The 19,804-nt window shown below is 48.9% G+C and overlaps 1 protein-coding gene across 1 annotated transcript in view; it reads left to right on the top strand.

The window, feature by feature from the left end:
- Window positions 1-18,686, top strand: part of ADGRA1 (adhesion G protein-coupled receptor A1) — a 260,938-nt gene extending 242,252 nt beyond the window's left edge. The window contains 3 exon segments of the mRNA XM_074232112.1: window positions 10,426-10,524; window positions 15,063-15,717; window positions 15,720-18,686. Coding sequence (XP_074088213.1) covers window positions 10,426-10,524; window positions 15,063-15,717; window positions 15,720-16,268 — 1,303 coding nt within the window. The 3' untranslated portion in view covers window positions 16,269-18,686.
- Window positions 18,687-19,804: the final 1,118 nt, after the last annotated feature.

The raw sequence follows: 19,804 nt of genomic DNA, 5'->3' as shown, positions 1-19,804 counted from the left end.
TCATCCAGTCCCTGGAACATGGTAAGTGCTTAATAAAGGCGTGTGTCCTTTCTCCCTCCCCAAGCTGGGCATAGGGAGGCTATGAGTGTGCAATATGATATCTACTCTTAAACCCAAAATGGGGTTTGTTCCTTCCTCTGGCTGTATAGGCTGCTGAGACCAAACCAACAACACATTCAAATGTCCTGTTTTCAGAGCTCTCTCCTGGGGTTGTCTCTGCCTCTACTAGGGTTGGATAGCTCTGACAGCAAGCCTAGTCTCTGGTGGGCCATGACTGTGGAGGCAAAGGTACCTCTAGGAAGGGCTCCCTGGATACCAATCCTCTTGGTTTCATAGAGAATGGACTGAGCCTCAGGGAAGGCTGCAAGTAGGAGAAGTGAGATTGGAACTCAGCTCCTCTTTCCATAGGACCACCAGTCCTAATAAGATGGAGGCAGTCAGCTGTCATCCAGAGAAAGAATGTCAACACACATTTATTAAGCACCTGCTCTGTGCCTGACACTATGGCAATGCATCTAAACACAGGCAAACGAGCTCTAGACGGGTTCCACCTATGCTATCTTGCATCTATTTATTGGACTTCTGTGACGATATATGGAAGGTGACTTGTGGTCTGTGCAGCCCTTTTCCAGGACTAGTAACAACCCCTTGACATTGAATCCAAGACCATGGACTCTAATTCTGATAACATGAAGCTGGTCAAATCCCTCTCTTCTCTTCTTTGGGCCTAGTTTCTCTACTTGTAAAGAAGAGACCCCTGCCCCCCTCCCTCCAGGGACAGTCAGAATTAGGTTGTAGAGGGCCACCCTGTGGCTACAAAATACAACCAGAGAGGCAGTGATTATTCTAGGCCATACAACTGACCTCAAGGCACAGAGTTTGAAATTCTGCTTTATCACAAACCTCAGTTTCCCTAACTGAAATAGAGACAAAAACTCTTGCACTATCTACTTGAGGGACTGGGGATCAAAGAAGATAGTCCTGGATATGTGAAGCTTCATCTCCTATTCCTCCTCTTCATCATTAGCAATCATGTTTGAATTCAGAAATAAGCATTGACTAAGGAAGAGGGAAAGGGAAGGAAGGAAGGAAGGAAGGAAGGAAGGAAGGAAGGAAGGAAGGAAGGAAGGAAGGAAGGAAGGAAGGAAGGAAGGAAGGAAGGAAGGAGGGAAGGAAAGAAGGAAGGAGGAAGAAAGGAGACAAAGAGGGAGGGAGGCTGTTCCTCCTACCATCAGTCAGAGAGGGGCCATTCTGGAGAGCCAGATGCATTATTCAATCCCTACCACAGTACAGAGATCTGGCTCCCAGCTACATCCCTAATTGATGCCTCTTGAAAAGGAACAGCCAAGGTGAGCTCTCTGAGCACCTTTGTTTTACACCTGAAGAGTGTAAATGGAGGAGGAGGAGGGCAAGCTGGGTCTGGCTCCAGCCTGATGCCAGTAGAGAGGAGCAGTCCATAGAGCTCTGGACTCAATCTCCTCACTTCAGTAATTCTGGGAGGGAGCAAAGCTTCCTTTCCTCCACATAAATGATAATGAGTCCATGTCCCAGCCCTAATCACAGCTCCCTCCAGTGACTCCTGCATTATCCTCCCAACTTCAGATTCATGTTCTCAAGGTGAAGTGGTCTATGTTTATCACAGAAGAATCTCACCCCCATTCCTCCTATCTCCAGGGCCTTAGTCATCCACTGAGTCTGGTGAATCATGACAAATTGGGGACAGGAAGAATGATGAGTCACAAGAGCTAATGATTCCCACCTCTGAGAGCCTCAGTTTATGCATGTGTACAATGGGGACCATGGCACTGGAGCCCCCCTGGTCAGCAGTGAGTGAAGGTCTAGGGCGAACTTGGAGAACTTTGCAGAGCCCAAGAAATCGGAATCATGATCAGGACTGTGTACTGACTGATAAGGCCAAATGGATCAGCCTTCTCTCTCAGTGCTCTGTTGGGTAGACTTTCCTATGAGAAAAGCAGACTGATTTATCTTGAAGAAATAGATACAAATTCAGGCAACCCTTGGGTGAGACTTGATTTGTAGAAAGATCTGAGACTTTACAACATTCTGCTGAGAACAGCCTGGAATGGATGAGATGGGTTGGTGAAGATGCCCAACTGACACCAGGAAACAGACTTGCCCATTGCCATTCTGTTTACAAGGGGTCAGTGCTGGCACCTGAACCCAAAGCTTCTCCTACCAAGCACTTTTTCAGATGATTGACAGAAGATGGGGCTTGCCCTAATACTCTCCAGAGGAAAAACCAGTGTGACTGGAGTTTGTGAGGACCAGGAACTTTTAGCTGTTGAGAGAGAGGTACTAAAGTAATGATAATGATAGCTAGCATTTCTATTGGGCTTCAAAGTTTGCAAAGCACTCTACAAATATCTCATTTAACCTTTACATTTGTACAGATGAGCAAACTGAGGTAAACAGAGTGGTGTAATTTAACCAGGATCACACAGCAGTTGTGTCTGAGGTCAGATTGGAACTCAGGGCTTCCTGCCTTTAAGTCCAATTGTCATAATTGACATTTGGAAGGGGGGACATGTGAATCTCTACTTTCTCTCTTGTTAGATCAGGCTGGTGCTATATAACCTGTAAGGAAATGGATCCTCAGCAAATTAGATGACCTCATACCCTTACTAAGGATTGAAGACAAGTCTCTCTTTCTCTCCCAGGCCTATTGACTCTGCTGTAGGGACACCATGCCTAGAAGGATATGGACAATCTGGAGGAATTTTCCAGAGCTATAAAGCAAGACCACTGATAGGCACGTCCAAACAGTCAACTTAGGAGGACAGAGAGGCATAGAATGGCTTAATTGCATTCCTGAGGGTGAGGAGAAAAAGTTTTCTGGAGTTTTCTAGAATGTATCCAGATATGGGGATAGTTAAGAATAAGGGTAGGAAATTAAGAGGGTTATTTTAATTTGCAACCTCTCCAAAGATCAATGACTGGCAGGCAGAGCTGTCCTTAAGGAAAGTCATGAGAACATCCACTACCAAACTCTGACTGGACTAAAGGATACCTCAGGGAGCAGATACCATGGACAGGGAAGAGACTTGATTGTTGACTTAAGGAAGTACCTGGGCCTCCCTAGAAAATGAGGGAGATGGACTAGATGGTCTCTGAGTTTTCTTCAAGCTCTAAATTCTAGGATCAGCCTGAAGACAATCCCAAGGAGTCCAGATGGGTCTTCTTCATCCAAAATCTTTAACCCAGAATCTCTAAGCTGAAAAGGCACCAAAGGCCTTTGGTTCGAGTCATCTCTGAACCACAACATTCCTGGCAAGCAATCATTTATCCCACTTTGCACCCTTCAAAGCCCCCTGCACCATATTATCCCTTCTGCCCTCAGATGCAAGGCTTCCTCTCCTTGTTCCTGTCCTGAGCTCTTTTGGAAACCTAGTGAGGGTGATGGACCCCACTCTCAAAAGAGTGGACAAATGTTCAGTTTCAGTTAGAAGTTAATGAAAATAAAGATGTAATTGCTTTCCTATTCAAGTTCATGTAACCGCTAAAATCTCCCCATAGATTCCTGGAAGGCTGGTGGCACCCTGCTGAAAATGATGCTCCAGAGTTAGGTCAGGGCCACCCTTCAAATGTTCCCTTGGCAGTATATGTGCTGACCAGTCCCCCACCCCAGCTCCATTCATCCTTTCTTGGTTCAGCCTCTCCTTCCTCTGCCCCCTACCAGGCTCCCTCCCTACAGTTCACCTACCCTTATACCAGTATCCCATATTATTCCTTGCCCTGATGCTGCAGAACTTTTTTAAAGGGGTGGGGGTTCCATGCACACCCTCCAGCCATTCACTCTGCAGCTCCTTGAAATCTGGCTTCCCATGGGAAGTTATCAGATGAACTGGTGCAGAGGAAAATAAGCAGAGTCAAGAGAGCTAGAGAAGCCGTGATTCAGTGACCACCACATAATTGCAAAGGCCAAATTTGACCCCAGAGAAGGACTAAGAAAATGCAACCTCTGCCTCCCCTCTTTTCAGAAGCAGAGGGACAGTGAGAGTGGTGTGTTGCCTGCACTTCAAGAGAATAGAGCTGCTACCCTGGTGGTTTTTGCTGAATTGTTCTCACTGTCTGTCTCTCTCTGTCTCTCTATATCAGTCTCTCTGTCTTTTTTGTCTCTCTCTCCCTTTCCCTCTGTCCCTCCTCTCTTTGTCTCTCTCCCTCTCTTCCTCCTCACTTCTCTAGCTTGCTCTGTCTCTCCCTTTCCCTCTGTCCCTCCTCCCTCTCTGCCTCTCTCCTCTCCCTGAGCGTCTTCAGGTTAAATAAGTTCATTTCTGTCAACTGCTCTTTCTAAACCATCCTCTGGTCACTGAAAGCATCACTCTTCCCTTAGGAACACAGGCAGAGCCCTTTGGCACTCTACAAGAGACCTCCTCCCAAGAGAGAGTGAGCCCTTAATGACTGTTCTTTAGACATGACCATTTAATGACTTCATTCCTCTCATCTAGCCTTCATGTTGTCCCCAAGAGGAGCCTGGGAAATGCTATGTTAAAATTCTATGCAAACCACTGCCACAACACGTTGTTAAGGCTACACAAAAGTCACCTAGATCACCTGCTCTCATTCCATCCTCCTCTCTCTTCCCATGCCCTCCTAGCTAGCAAAGGAAGTATTGTTGAATCTTCAGGTCACCTGGAGAGGAGCATCCCTTTCTGCCCAAGGGGGCCCATAGAGGAGGAGAGAAGTAAGACTGGACTGGAATGCTTCCTGCCAAGAGCATAAGGGACTCTGACCTTCTCATCCCTGAGCCACCAGCCAAAATGAGCATTTGCCAGATTTTCAAGATGGGTCATTTGGACATGAAGCTCTGATTTCCTTGTGTCTGGCATCTTTGGGGAGTTGCCAGATCCATCCAATTCTTTTGTGTCCCCGTGCCTTGTAGCCTGAAGGAGGGTCAGGGCTCCTCCTCCTCCTCTGATCTGGAGATATGTGGATGTTAAGCACTCACTTCCTAGAACGCGCCCTCCATATTCTGCACTCTACCTAAACTCTAACCAGCTCTCACAACTGGACGCCTAAACCCATATTCTTCCCCAATCTTGACCAGTTGTATGATCTTGGACAAATCGCTCCCCCTTTCTGGGCATCAGTTTCCTCCTCATCTCTATTCCTTCATGTTTCTGTCTCTTTACATCCTGACTCCATAATGATCAGTCTTTTGCTAAGAACTTCTGTCATTTTGTGACTCTTTTAGGCATGTCTCATGTTCTTATTAGCATCTTGTTTTCTCTGCTTTGCTCTCATCAAACTAACAGTTCCCTGGGAGTGGGGGCCAAATTTGATGGACCCTAGCACTGCCTCCCATCATTACTGTAAAAACTCAAGCACAACTGGACATAGATTGCACGTAGCCATATTCATGCATCGTATGTATAAACGTACCACTACCATTTGCACCAGGAACATGGCACACACTTAGGTGGTAGGATTGGGGAGATCAGTGGTTTGGTTCTGTAGCTGGATTTGGTATCCAGGTGTTAACCTGGATTTTTTTTAGGTTTTTTGCAAGGCAAATTGGGGTTAAGTGGCTTGCCCAAGGCCACACAGCTAGGTAATTATTACGTGTCTGAGACCGGATTCGAACCCAGGTACTCCTGACTTCAGGGCCGGTGCTTTATCCACTATGCCACCTAGCCACCCCTTAACCTGAATTTTCAAACATGATGCTGAAGGATTTCCTAATTACATATTGTAAGAAAGTGGGGGGGGGGGCATGGGGAAAGAGATTCTTCCTCAAACATTCCATTGAGAACATTACAGCTGTAGGAGGAGGGGTGTAGTCCACACCTGCAATCCTTGCTGCTGTAGAGGAAACTGAGGCTGGAGGCAGCAGCAGCCACCAATGTGAATCTGCCACCAATATGACGAACCTTGGTATGGGCAGCAGGGAGGTATCCAGTTACCAAAGGAGGGTTCACCCAGTTCAGGTTGAGAACAGATCCATGGCTGAATTGAACCCATGAACAGCAGCTCCTGCACCTCCACCTGGGCACAATACCTCAAAAACACAAAAGCAAAAAATATACTAAGAATAACAGTGACAATCAATTAATAGAACTGGCACTGTTGACCTCTTCAGGACTAAATATGAGGAGCCTCGATTGTTCACCATGCCAAGTAATCATCCAGGGAAGATTGCAGGCGCCATAGGCAGAGGTGAAAGTGGTCAGATCTGCTGGGCCTGAGGAATGACCAGATTTAAGGAACCAAAGATGATCTAAAGAGGTTGAAAGCTGAAGTGACCATGTCACATGTGTGTGTAGAGTGAGCAGTCTGGAGCTGTACGACCAAGACTTCAGTGCTGGCTCTTCCCATTACTGTCACAGGAACAGGACCCCAGGCTGTTGGACCTCTATCTGGGGAGAGGAATTTTAGAATCACATTCCAGGGATGGTGTGTGCTAGTGATCTTGGAGGTTTGGCTAGCTGTTCCCCTGCCTGGTGGGTGCCAAGAAGAGACCCAAAATCACTCTTTTTCTCCAGTGCCACCCCTACTAGCAATGAATATGCCCTGTCTAAAGGCATGCATGTAGCGAGGAGTCCCAGAATTATGTAGTGAGGAGTGAAATAGAGGTTGAACTCGAAGCCCTTTGGTAATGGAACAGATCTGCCCCTGTGACTTCTGACTACATTGTTGGTGGAGACCAGAAGCCAAGGAGGGACTTGCCTGACCCATTTCCAGGGAATGGGGAACTGCCAAGACTCCAGGAGGAAGAGCCATCAGCACCAAGGAAAGAGGATTACTGCTGCCCCAAGTTGGTGCAGGAGAGGGGTGGCATGCCCATTTATTCACAGAACTCTCACTGTGTCCAGAGCCTTTGCTGGCTGCTTCAGGAGTTAAGATCCCCTCCATGGAGATACTGCCAATATCAGGGAAGAGACTGAACTCCCACTAACACACACACACACACACACACACACACACACACACACACATAGAAAGGTGTGGGCCATGGTGGACAAATGAGCAAAGGTGGTCCCAGGAGCAAAAAGTTTAAACTCATTATCTGGTCACTGTGTGACATGCCCAGCTAGTAGTGCCATAGAAGGGCACAAGGCATGCCCTGGGCAAGGGTGCCATGGAGAAAGTGACCATGACCCATAGAGGAGATATGGAGAAACACATCTAAGAAGACTTCATGGAGTGCAGCCAGAAGAGTTATAAAGAGGACGTTGATCCATTAATCCTAAGTCTTAGAACTGTATCTTTGGTTTTCAAAATCATTCCTGAGGGAGAAAAGAGAATATTTACTCTTTGAGGACAGGGATCTTCTCCCTTTTGTCTTAGTAATCCTAGGGTCATGTCTACATGGTAAGCACTTAATAAATGTTGAGTTGGCAGTGCCCCTGCATATCTTCACCCAAACACTGCAGTCTCTCTTGCCTGCTCAGAAAAGTGTCTCACTGCTCCCTACCCCTAAAAATGACCTGGAGGTCCTAGCCATGAGGTACTAGCTCCAATAATTAGTCTTCCTCCTGCCTAAAGGGCAGCTCATACCCCATCTCCTAGAGTAAAAACTTGATCCAACCTGTCTGGTCTCTTCTTGGTGACAGCATAGGTGCTGATATAAGGTGCAAGGTGATTTGAGGTGCCAGGATATGTCTTCACTGAGCTTCCCCTTTTTCTTGCCTTGGATATTGAGAGATGAGCAGTCTCACAATTGTGCTATGATTAAGGGTGGATGGAAGCCATGGCCTGAAAGGCAGAAGGCTGCCTTGATGGTCATTTTTTTCAGGGGGCAGCTGGAGATGCCCCTGCATGCCTACCTTGGACTTCATTGACTGGGGAGTCACAAAGATGACTGTTCTGTAGCCAATGTGCTACTGGATCAGCCTGGAGGAAGAAGGCAGGAGCCCAAGGGATCTTGGAGGTCATTGGCAACCACCTGGGGGGGGTGGAACAGGAGCAATGACACCTGGGGTGTCACAGCAGGACTATTTGGGAGTCCCACCAGCCCCTGATTTTCCTCCTTCCTTCTCTCTCCCCTGGCTGGATCATCTTTAGGACCCATTCCAAGCACTCTTTGTCTTGACTCCTTTTATATTCCTTCTCTCTGCTCACCCTCACACATAAATTAGAAGCAAGTCACTCTGCCTCAGTTTCCTTCTCAAAAACAGAGGCCATAAGAGCTCCCTCATGAGTTGTCATGGAGATTAAAAGAGAATATGATGAAAAGCCCTTCACAAGCCTTCAGATGCCAAATGCATGTTCACTGTTATTACTGTCATTGATACTCTATCAGCCCCTACCCCACACCCCTGCTCTCACTCCCTCCTGAGTTTCAGTCCTAAATCTCCAACTGCCTCTTGGACATTTTAGACTGGATGACCTGCAGGCATCTCCAACCCCACTTTTTCCTCCCTAAGTCCTGCCCTCCCCTCAGTTCCCATCCCTGTCCATTCTCTGAGGCATGAGGCTCTTGATGCACACTCATCCCCCAGAGCCAATCTGAAGCCAACTCTTGTTGTTTCGCCCTCCACAGTCTCTCTGATCTCTGCTTTCCTTTATGCACATCCTGGGCATGCACTATCTCACACCTGAATAGGTAAAGGACTCTCCCTACCTCCCTTAAAGGATTGTGTCTCCCCTCTCCCAGCCCCTCCACCTCTCCCCCCAGCTCCCCCTCTTCACTTCCTGCTCTCTCCAGGATCAAAGACAAAGTCTTCTTTGGGGCATTTCAGACGCTTCCCCCTGACTTTCCAGGTTTATCACACATGCCCTCCAAGCCTTCCAATATCCAATTTAGCCTGATGGCTAATCCTCATGAGCAATATTTCACCATGGTGCCTCTAAACAAACTGTCTTCCCCTTCACTTCTACCCCTGTAAAAGACTCTTCCATGAGGTCTCTCTCTCTCTCTCTCTCTCTCTCTCTCTCTCTCTCTCTCTCTCTCTCTCTCTCTCACACACACACACACACACACACACACACACACACACACACACACACTGACTGTCTCTGACTCTCACTGTCTCTGAGTATATGTGTATGTGTGTGTGTGTCTGTCTCTATCTCTGCCTCTCTGTCTCTCTCTTCCTTCCTCCCTCCTTCCTGGTTCTCTTCCTCTCTGACCTCTAACCACTCTTCCTCCCATTCCTTTGTTGGATCCTCCTCCAGATCACACCCTCTAATCATGGGTGTCTCTCAGGGTTCTGTCCTTTCCTCTTCTCCATCTGTCCTACTTCACTTGGTGATCTCACTAGCTCCCATGGATTAATTGACCATCTCTCTCTCCTGAGGAATCTCAAATCTCTCCTTCCTGCCCCAGGTTGACTTCCAATCTCACATTTCCAACAGCCTTGCAAACATCTTGATCTGGATGTCCAACAGACCCAACATGTCTGACACCACAGGAGATGTGAGACTGGATGTCAAAAAACATGCTAGAGATGAATAAGCGCTTTGAAGAAACAACATAGATATGGTCTTTGAATACATGGGAGCCAATGAGTGTTGTTGTGCCTTCTATCTGGGAACCTGAGTCTGAATCTCACTTTGTGTGACCCTAGGCAAGACTGTAGAATGGAGTTGTCACTTATCCTCATCTTGCCAAGGGTTGTGAGGGTTCGGTGAGTCATTATCCACCAAGTGTTCTCAAAAGGTCAGCTAATGTTAAGACCTCCATGATGGTGGTATGGCTGAAGGGGTTTTCCAGGATAACCCAATAAGACTGTAACTTCAGAATCCTTTTCCCAGACTTGGAAGGTGGATGTCCTCGCTTCTCCATCCTTCAGGTGTCACTGCCAGGGGTTCAGGAGTCTCACCTAAGGGCCCTCAGGTGCCCTCAGTCTGTGCCTGATGCCTCCAGCTCATTAAAAGATATCCTGTTCCCCTTTACTTACTGCTTTCAAGCAGAGGGGAAGGAAGCCGGGGAATGAAATGTTGCTCTCTATGGTGACCCAGCCAGGACTTGACCAGATTCAAGCTTCTCAGCAACATATTGGAGGCTTGTTCTCCATCTGTGGGGCTCCTTGGGTGTGCACTCAGGTTTAATATCATGGAGTCGATCTTGCATTTCTGTTGGGAGCTTTACAAGATCCAATAACATCCAATGTTTCAGATGAGCACAGTATCCTGTTTGAGCTCTGTCCATTTGCATATACCCTTACATCCTCCCCCCCCACCCTTGGAAGACTTTCCTGATGCTCTGCGTCCCTTGGAGGAACAATTGACACTCTTAACAAAACCCCCTGCCCACACTACCCCTCTCCCACTGGCCCCTTACTCCATGGGGTACAAGGGACCCTTGGGGCCACTACTCCTAAGGAGGTCACATGATATCTTGTGTAGACACAATCCATCCCTACAAAGAACCTATTAGAGAAGATCACTGTCACCATGCTCAGAAAATGCCATAAGTCTATCCCCTTCCTGGGGACTAAAATTTGAACCTTTCTCTTTTGGCAGATTTTACCTGATAAGCGGAGGTGTCCCTTTGATTATCTGTGGAATTACAGCTGCAACCAACATCAAAAATTATGGACCAGACAGTGATGGCACCCCATAGTAAGTATGACAACATTAGGGCAGAATTCTTAGTGGTTGGAGTGAGAGTGCTACAATTAGTGGCTGGGGAAGTGGCATTTCCATTTTGTCTGAAAAAAAAGACTGGGTCATGGGACCACCTCAGCTCCATGTTGGTGACCCAAAAGCTCTCAGAAAGGACAGGATGGGAAGAGGCCAAAAAGAAAGTGGGTGTATCTAACTCACTAGCCTGGAGTCCTGGCTCCAGGAAGCCATCGGGTGTTGACACACATGACTGCATGCTTCTGCATACATGCAGACATGTACACATATGCACAAACACACATGCCGATGTTTAGTTTAGAAAAAGCCCAAAAGCTTCCTCGGTACATTCCACGGGGAAATGGAAGGCCTCATTGCTCTTTCTGCCCCCACAAAAGGATTATAAAGGTTGTCAACTCCAGTATTTTGACTCATCTCCTCCTAATAGCCCTATTTAATCCCCTCTGGGGTCACTCAGGACCAATTAATTTCCTGTCATGCCTCCCAAGAAGCCTTGTTTCAAAAACACCCACAAACTCCTGATGGATAAATGACCACCTTCCAACCTATCAGTCAGGATGCTGTTTCCCCCCAACTTCCTCTCAAAGCACTCAGCTTCTTGGCACTCCGTTCAGGGAGAGACCTGGTCCCATAGCAGGGACCCAGGGATTTGGAGGATCTCTAGCCCACATTTCCTGGAAGACACAATCCCACATCATAGACATGACATCTACCTTTACGTGGCCATGACACACAGAACAGTGGTCTTTAACTTATCTCTCCTGCTTGAGACATTAGTCAGGTTAAACCTAAAGTGCACCTGATTTCAGAATCCCAATGATATATTCAGGGGAAAGGGTCATGCCAATTCTGGGGCTAATCCTGCCGTCCACCTGTGGATGTAGATCTAATGCATCCATAGGTTACCATAACCAAGAACTTTGTCTCTGGCTAGTGAACCTCTCCAAGCTCAGCCAGGCTGATTCTCTAGAAAGCAGGTTCATTTGACTTTCAAATCTGTCCAACTCACATACACCACCATGACAAAATGAAACAATGGAAAAGTCCTTTGAATCCCCATGTCCCACTCATATGGGATAATGCTAGCACTGAAAAGCTCTGAGACAGGATGGGCTTCAGAAGTCATCTCTTTCAAACCCCTGCAGCAAGAATCCCCTTCCTCAAAAACCCACCCAATGCCTCCAAATGACTTCAGATAACTGAGTCACCAACAATTTATTAGGAGCTTCCTACATACAAAAACACCAGCTCATTCCTGGGGATACTGAGAGCCATGAGAGACCAGACTCTGCAGATGGGAAGTATCTAGGAGCAGAGAGATGGAGAAGCCCCTCTCACCAGAGCCTGCCCAGGGAAAGCAGGGCATGAGGGCAGATTCTGCAAAAGACAGGGTCTGAAACTGGTCCTTGGAAGAAAGGAAGGCGGTACTTTAGCATACAGAAAAGCTGAGGGGCATTCATTCCAGGCATGGGCTACAACCTGGGCAAAGGCAAGGTGATGGGAAAGGAGGGGTTGAGAACAGGAAACAGAAAAAGTCTCATTTAACTGGGCATGGGCTCTGTGGAGGGAAACCATGTGAGATCTGCATTTTGGTGGAACATGAGTAGCAGAGTCAGGAGTTTCTGCTCAACTTGAAAGGTTTCGGGAGTTCCTGCAGTTTTCAAAGAAGAATGGTATCTTAAGGTCATACTAAGCAGTTCATTCTCTTCTTGGGACATTCATGAAAAAGAGAAACAGGAGATTTGTTGAAAAATAAGCATCAATACCAGGAGCTGGAAACCCAGAAGTGAAAGACCTGGGTCCTTGCAAGGGAGTGGGTTAAGACAGGTTATGCAAATGCAGCCACTCAGAATCCAGACACAGAGGCAGTGATAAAGAATCTTGGGAATGCTCAACAACCGAGATGATCTGGATGAGATGTCAGTAAAACAGAAGGAGAATGGAGGTTGAACCACTAGCATGCAAAGGATTTGACAACTGACCCTTTGGGCCTCAGGAACCATATCCAATTAAACAGATAATGGGAACTGGGGATGTCCTGGGGGTTTCCCATCCCACCTGTGCACAGGCCTACATGCATAATGCCCAAGGGATGCTGCAGCCACTGACATTTCTCTAGCTAAGTATATATGTGTTCATTCAACATGCATTCATAGAGACCCTGCTCTGGCCTCAGCTTTGCACCATTGAGCCAAAGAAGAGCCAACCAGAAATGGTTGTCTTTTTCCAGGTCCCATCTTTCATCTTAGATCATCTTAGATCAATCATCTTAGATTAATGCCAAGAAAATCAGCATACTGTACTTGGTGTCTCACATTCAAGAGCAGTATTCCAGTGTGGTCGGCCAAATGAAAAAGGAAGGGAAATGAGGGAATCCTCATGAAAACAGTTAAATGTGACTGAGTAGAGGCAGCTAGGTTGTGCAGTGGTTAGAGCACTAGCCCTGGAGTCAGGACTTATGTTCAAATCCAGTCTCAGACACTTAATAATTACCTAGCTGTGTGACCTTAGACAAGTCACTTAACTCCACTGCCTTGCAAAAAAAAAAATGACCGAGTGTAATGTAAGGAGTTTGCCAGTTGTGTCAAAAGTACTAATGTGGTGACCTCTTATACAGCATATTCTAGAGATCACCAGGAAGTCACAGGCAAACTCTGAGGACTACCACTCTTGGCCATAGACCTCCCTCCCTGTGCTTGTCACTCCCTTCTGCCAACATTCTTAGCAGGTCTGGTTTCCAGTACTGAGTACAATGGAGTTCTGGATTAGGGCTGGTTCACCCTACTCAAGTCTTCCCCATGAAGCCAAGGATGGCTCTCCCCTTCCCTGGGCTGTCATCCTCCTGGGCCTTGCTTAGAACTGGCCAAGAAGAGCCAGGTCTTCAGGTAAACTGTATCCTAGCCCCTGCTTCTGCTGCTAATCCAGCAAATCTGGGTTGTCTGACCTCACAGACAGCCCTCCAGAACCCAAAGTCCTTTGGGTTCATTTTTCCAGACTTCTAAGATCAGATCTACATGTTCATTTGGCTTGAAGGCTGAGACTGAAGACATTTAATTGACTTGAAAGAAGGAGGGGGATTGCTAACATGGCAAGTTCAGAACAATCTCCACTCAACAAAGTTAAAAAAAAACACAAATATGAAAACATGGCCGAGTTCAAAAAATGAGTTACCCATGGAGACTGCTAGAGACCTGGTTCAGCAGTTCATGTTGGGGGGAAAACCCTGTGTTTCAGCTGATGGATAAGTTCATTGTGAGTAATATAAAACCAAAAGAAGCCCAAGTGGTCCTGGACAGCAGAAATGAGTGCTTACAAGTCCCTAGTAGATGCTATTGCAAACACAGTATCACATTCTGAGTTGTAGACTGAATTAGAAACAGCCCTATCCATATCACACCTAAGAAATAGTCAAACAGCTTTGCTCCAGAGAAGGGGAATTCCTCCCCCTCCCTAAGCATTCCATCCCATTTGGAGACACTGACATGTAAACTAGGGGCAATGCCCCTCCCCATTCTATGCCTTGTAAATGGTCCAAGAACATAGCTACCCTGACCCAATCTTCTCTTCTAAAAGCTAAACATGCCTAACCTTTCCCATGAGCCTCATGTGGCATAGCCAGGAGACCCTTCTTTCTGGTTTCCTCCAGTCTGTTTGCTTTCCAGTTTGTCGGTCTAATCATTCTGAGGAACTGGAAAGATCCATGATAAAGGGAGATACTCTGACTAGGTATTGCACATCATTTCCAGGGACAGGACATAGTTCAGTAAGGAGCTCTGTATGTGCCATTGCTACTCCCTAGGTGACCCTCACCCAAATCCCTTCCCCTTCATCCCTCTCACAGTCTAACAGGTGGCTGGTGGCTCATCTTTGACCCTTTGGTCTCGCTGGGTTTGCTATACTGAATTAAAACCGGCTCCAGGCAGCCCCTATGACAGCACAAACAGGGGCCCTGAAACTGGTACTTGATGGCAATGGGGTGGTGACACATTCTCAGAGGACTTGGTCTGGGTTGACCAGCTTTCTGGATGATCCCAATAACTCAGCCTGGAGCCACACTATACTGACTACCCCCTGGGTCCAGGCCCACTGCCAGCTTGGATGGTGATCACCCCAAAAGCAGAGCGATCAGATAGGCTCTGAAGGGAAGCCAGCAGACAGGCAGCAGCACCCTTTCTTTGGTCTCTCTGTTTGTGGTGGCTGACTATGAAGGCAGAGGAAGCAGTGTATCCAAACCTGGGTTCCCAGCATTTCCTGGTGGCTTTGAGGTGGGGGAAGAGGGATGGGCTACTTTGAATCCCTTCCCTTCCCCCCCCCCACTTCGGAGATTTCTGTCGGACCCACACCACTGAGTCCGGACCATGAACCCTGGGTCCTCTGTTTTTCCCCTTTCCAGACTCATCTCCTCCTTGCCGCTGCAGGGTCTCATGACTGTTATGGGCCATGGGTCCTGGGGGTGAGCTGGGGGATAGGGCCGAGCCTGGCCGCCGTCCTCAGTCTGCTTCTCTCCTCCTCTGCAGCTGCTGGATGGCCTGGGAGCCCAGCCTAGGCGCCTTCTACGGGCCCGTGGCCTTCATTGTGCTAGTGACCTGCGCCTATTTCCTCTGCACCTACGTCCAGCTGCGGCGTCACCCCGAGCGCAAATACGAGCTCAAGGAGCGGAGGGAGGAGCAGCAGCGGCTGGCCGTCGCGGAGGCCAGCCGGGGCCACCTAGGGGACCCTGGCGCCGGCCCCACCGCGGCCTGCTCCCTGCTGGCCGCCTCCCTCCTGGAGAACGAGCACTCCTTCAAGGCTCAGCTCCGGGCAGCCGCCTTCACCCTCTTCCTCTTCCTGGCTACCTGGACCTTCGGGGCGCTGGCCGTGTCCCAGGGCCCCTTCTTGGACATGATCTTCAGCTGCCTCTACGGGGCCTTCTGCGTGACCTTGGGCCTCTTCATCCTGATCCACCACTGTGCCAAGCGCGACGACGTGTGGCACTGCTGGTGGTCCTGCCGCCCGGCCCGGAGGGACGCCCACCCCCTGCAGGCGGGCGCCCGGGCCCAGCTGGACGCCAACGGGGCGGCTGCGCTGGCTGGGCCCTGCCTCCGGGACTCGGCGTGCCTGGCCGAGGCGGGGGGCTATGGCCACGGCCCCGGTGCTCCCTGCAAGCTGACCAACCTGCGGGCGGCGCAGCCCCCCCCCGTGGCCCCTGCCCGTCTCCGGCCACCCCGTGCTGCGCCAAAGTGCACTGCCGCCAGCTGCTGGAGGATGGGGCGCACGTCCACGCGCGCCGCGAGGCGGCCTTCGGGCCCGGGCCGCCGCTGCCCCGCTGCCTCAAGGGCCGCTACTCGGGTCGGCCCGGGCCCGCGGCCGCCGACAGGGAATACGCCTACCACATCCCGGCCAGCCTGGACGGCGGCAGCCTCCCCAGCTCCCCCGCGGACAGCCCCCCGGCCGGCCCGCGCCACGCCTGCCGCGGCCAGCCCGAGCCCTTCCCCGGCCTCCCCCAGGTCGAGGGCAGCGAGGCCGGCGCCGTCCTCTGCAGCTGCGCCCCGCTGGCCCCCGAGGGGGAGGCCGGGCCCCACGCGGCGCACTTCGAGATGCACCCGCGGACCCAGGTGCTGCCCTGCAGCGCCGCCTCCCACAACGGGCTGCCCGCCGCCGACCTGGAGGAAGCCATCGTCTATGGCTCGGACGCCACGGGCAACATCAAAACGGGCCCGTGGAGGAACGAGACGACTGTGTGACGCGTCGGGCTCCGGCCCTCCATCCTCTCTGCCCATGGGGGAGAGGAAGAGGAAAGAGCCAGAGGAGGGCGCACACAGGGGTCAGCGGCCGGACCTTGGCTCCACCGCCCTGGGCGGCCCCTGAGACCTCCTCCCCGCCTCAACCCTGAGCCTCTATCCTGAGCCTCCACCCAGAGGGTGGTCTAGGGCCAAGGCTAGGACTTGGCAGGGGCCCTCGTGGGGCCCTCCCCGGGGATCTCTGTTCGCCTAGCCTCGCCTCGCCCCCTCCTCCCCAGGAGGCGATAAGGGGCCGGCCAAGTTCCTCGAGGGACTTTGCGGCTGGCTGCTGCACCACACCCCTCGGATGGCTCCATCCACCCTTTGCTGCCGGTGTCCCCTTAGAGGTCGAGGACGGTCTTAGCAACCTGTCGGTGTCCCTCCATGGCGCCTTGTGCATCCACCGAGTCCGTCCCCCGCTCATCATCCCAGTGACACTAAGCTACGTCGGAGGGTGCAAAGCAGCTTTGATGATGTTTGTCTCAACTCTTTGCTCAGAACCCACTTTAATGAGCACCCAACTGTCTCTCGACCCCACGCTGTGTGTCTAGACCAGCTCCATGTTGCTTGTCCAGTAGATACTTTGAAGCTGCTCAGGGTCTTCAGGGCCATCCCAGGCCAGGGCCAGACAGCACTTTCTGGGTCCTTCCGTCATTCAGGACCACAATCAGCCTCAGGACTGTTTAAAGATAAGTTGGAGTGGCTGATCATGCGAGCAGTGTAGACCCGCTCCAAGACCTGCGCCAGATTTCAGTGATGTCTCCTATTTCTAATATGAAACTCCCTTCTCTGCAGAATTTCCAGACCTCTTCTCAGAGACTTAACTGCTCACAGCCCTATCTTGTGGTAGTTGGGGGATCCCTTCCCAACTGGGTGTTTGGAGAACATTCTAAAACCGAGAGTGGGCCTATTTAGAACTACCTTTCCCACATTCCCATGAACATCTGGCCACAAGATAATGACTTCTCAGTGGACAAGCTTGGGCCCGTGATATTCATTCAGCCTTCTGGAGAAAGGGTTTACTTTGCCGAGCAGGTTCTACCTGGGTCAAATGGGAGGATATGTCCATTCATAACAGGATAGCTACAAGAAAAGGGTTAGGGCCCTCATCTGCTCCCTCTTCAGAGACATCACAGTAACACACACACACACACACACACACACACACAGCAAAAGTTATCTTGTTGTCTCTAAACTTTCCCAATATCTTCTCTCCCCTCCCCACCAGTTTTTCACTACATTACAGCCTGTCCCTGGTTCCCTCAGGTTGCCAGCAGGTTCCCATGGGTCCCAGGACATTGCTGTCCTCAGTGGACTCCTGGCCTCCATGTTTAGAGAGTGAGAAGCAAGCATCAAGGTGGACCTGTGTGTTGTGCCCTAGCTGCTTAGTATCCACCATCCTCCAGGGAGCCAGAGACCCACTTGAGGGAAAACTCCCTGCTTTAGACTACTCTGGAGCCCCCATCACTGCCTCCTGTGTGGAGGCCAAAAGAGCAGGAAGCTATACTCCATAAAAGTTACCCACCAGCCGTGTATCACAGTGTTCTGTGTTGTTTGCCTGTCATGATGCTTTGTGTAATCCTTCCCTTCATAAGTGTTTCTCCTGCCTCCCAGAACAGTGACAGACCCCAGGAAGGACATAGGACACAGCCCCTCACAGCCCAAGAAGGACTCCATCCCCTTCACATCTGTCACAGGGACCAGTCTATCCCTTCTATGCAAAGTGACAGCCCCTAGCTGCTCCCATTGCCAACCTTTGGGGGAGGGGTTGGGGGCTGAACAGATATCCTCGACATACTGTTCTTGGCCATTGGTGTGACTTTGCAGAGGGAGAGTGTGGCCAGAATCCATCTTAACTCATTTCCCAAGAAAAAAAGAAGCAGGTGCTACTTTCCCCAGATGACTGAACCCTGCACACGGAGACTGAACATTCAATATCAAATCGTATTGTATTTAAATATGGATTTAGCCTAGAGGAGTCCATGCCGAAAAGATGTTATGAAATATTCTGTTTGCATATTCTATTTTCAGAAAATAAAAGTCTACAATGTAACTAAACAGAGCCATATGACTTGATGTGGAATAATTTAAGGGGCAGAATTCTTAAGGAATCAGAATAGGGTATGGCGGCGGGGGCTGAAAGAGGGAGGTTACAGAGCTTCTCACACTATACTTGATCTGGCTGCTGTCATTTAGGGCCAGAAGTGAAGTTACTTAAATCACTTGACCTCTCTAAGAAGGTTCACCCCAAGACACAGATGACCTGACATCAGTATAGGCAAAGTAAATTCCTACACCAGGGATGATGAAATCACACTTTCCACACTTTCCACACACACAGGTCCTTTTAAAAAATATATTTAATTTTCCCCAATGACATGTAAAAACAATTGTTGAAATTTGTAACTTTTTAAGTTTTGAGTTCCAAAGTCTCTCCCTCCCTCTTGAGGTGAAAAGAAATCTGATATGTTATGCAGGTACAATCTTGTAAAACATTGTTATATTAGTCAATATTAGAAAACTTGGAAAGGGAAGGAAGAAAGGAAGGAAGGAAGGAAGGAAGGAAGGAAGGAAGGAAGGAAGGAAGGAAGGAAGGAAGGAAGGAAGACTTCCATATGTGGAGAGTATTTTTTATCATGAGTCCTTTGGAATTGTCTTGGATCATTGTGTTGCTGAGAAGAGCTAAGTCATCCACAATTTATTTTCCAGTATTACTGTTACTGTGTACAGTGTTTGCCTGGTTCTTCTTGCTTCACTCTTCATCAGTTCTTGGAAGTCTTTCTAGGTTTTTCTGAAAGCATTCTATTCATCATCTTTTAGCACAATAATATTCCATTGCAATCACATACTGCTGCTTTTTAAGTCATTTTTGAATCAATGGGCATCCCCATAATTTCCAGTTCTTAGCTACCACAAAAAGAATTTGCATTCTTGCAAATATAAATCATATATTATTTTTAGAATATCAGAATTGTAAGGGCCCTCAAAAGCTACCGATCAACATAAATCAATAGATGTTAGACACTGCACTAAATGCACAAAAAAAAAAATCAGGGTTCCAGCTCTTAAAGAGTCGCAGTCAAATAGGTGGGAGAAAATAATGTGCACACAGTTAATTATATATAAAATGTATAAAGCAGAAATGTAATAATCCTAAAGAAGGCATGGGGGGGTGTAAATGTTTGACCAAATCCTCAAAAAAGGTAATTTAAGACAGGGTGAGACCAGGAGGCAGAGATGAGGAGGGAGAGAATTTCAGACATGAGTACAGTCAGGAGATGGAATGTCTTGTAAAATGGAATTGAATTCAAAAAGACCATCAAGGAAGCCAGTGACACTGGATCATAGACAGCATGGGGTAGTATAGATGGAAGCAGACTGGGAAGGTAGGAAGGGACAGGTTATTAAGAGCCTTGAACACTAAATAAAAGAGATTTTAAATATAATCCTGGAGGTGATGGGGAGCCACTGGAGGTAACTGATTAGGGTTTGGAGTTACA

The sequence above is a fragment of the Macrotis lagotis genome, chromosome 4, assembly GCF_037893015.1.
Source record: "Macrotis lagotis isolate mMagLag1 chromosome 4, bilby.v1.9.chrom.fasta, whole genome shotgun sequence".
NCBI classification, from domain to species: domain Eukaryota; kingdom Metazoa; phylum Chordata; class Mammalia; order Peramelemorphia; family Peramelidae; genus Macrotis; species Macrotis lagotis.
This window is presented reverse-complemented; position numbering and strand designations above follow the sequence as displayed.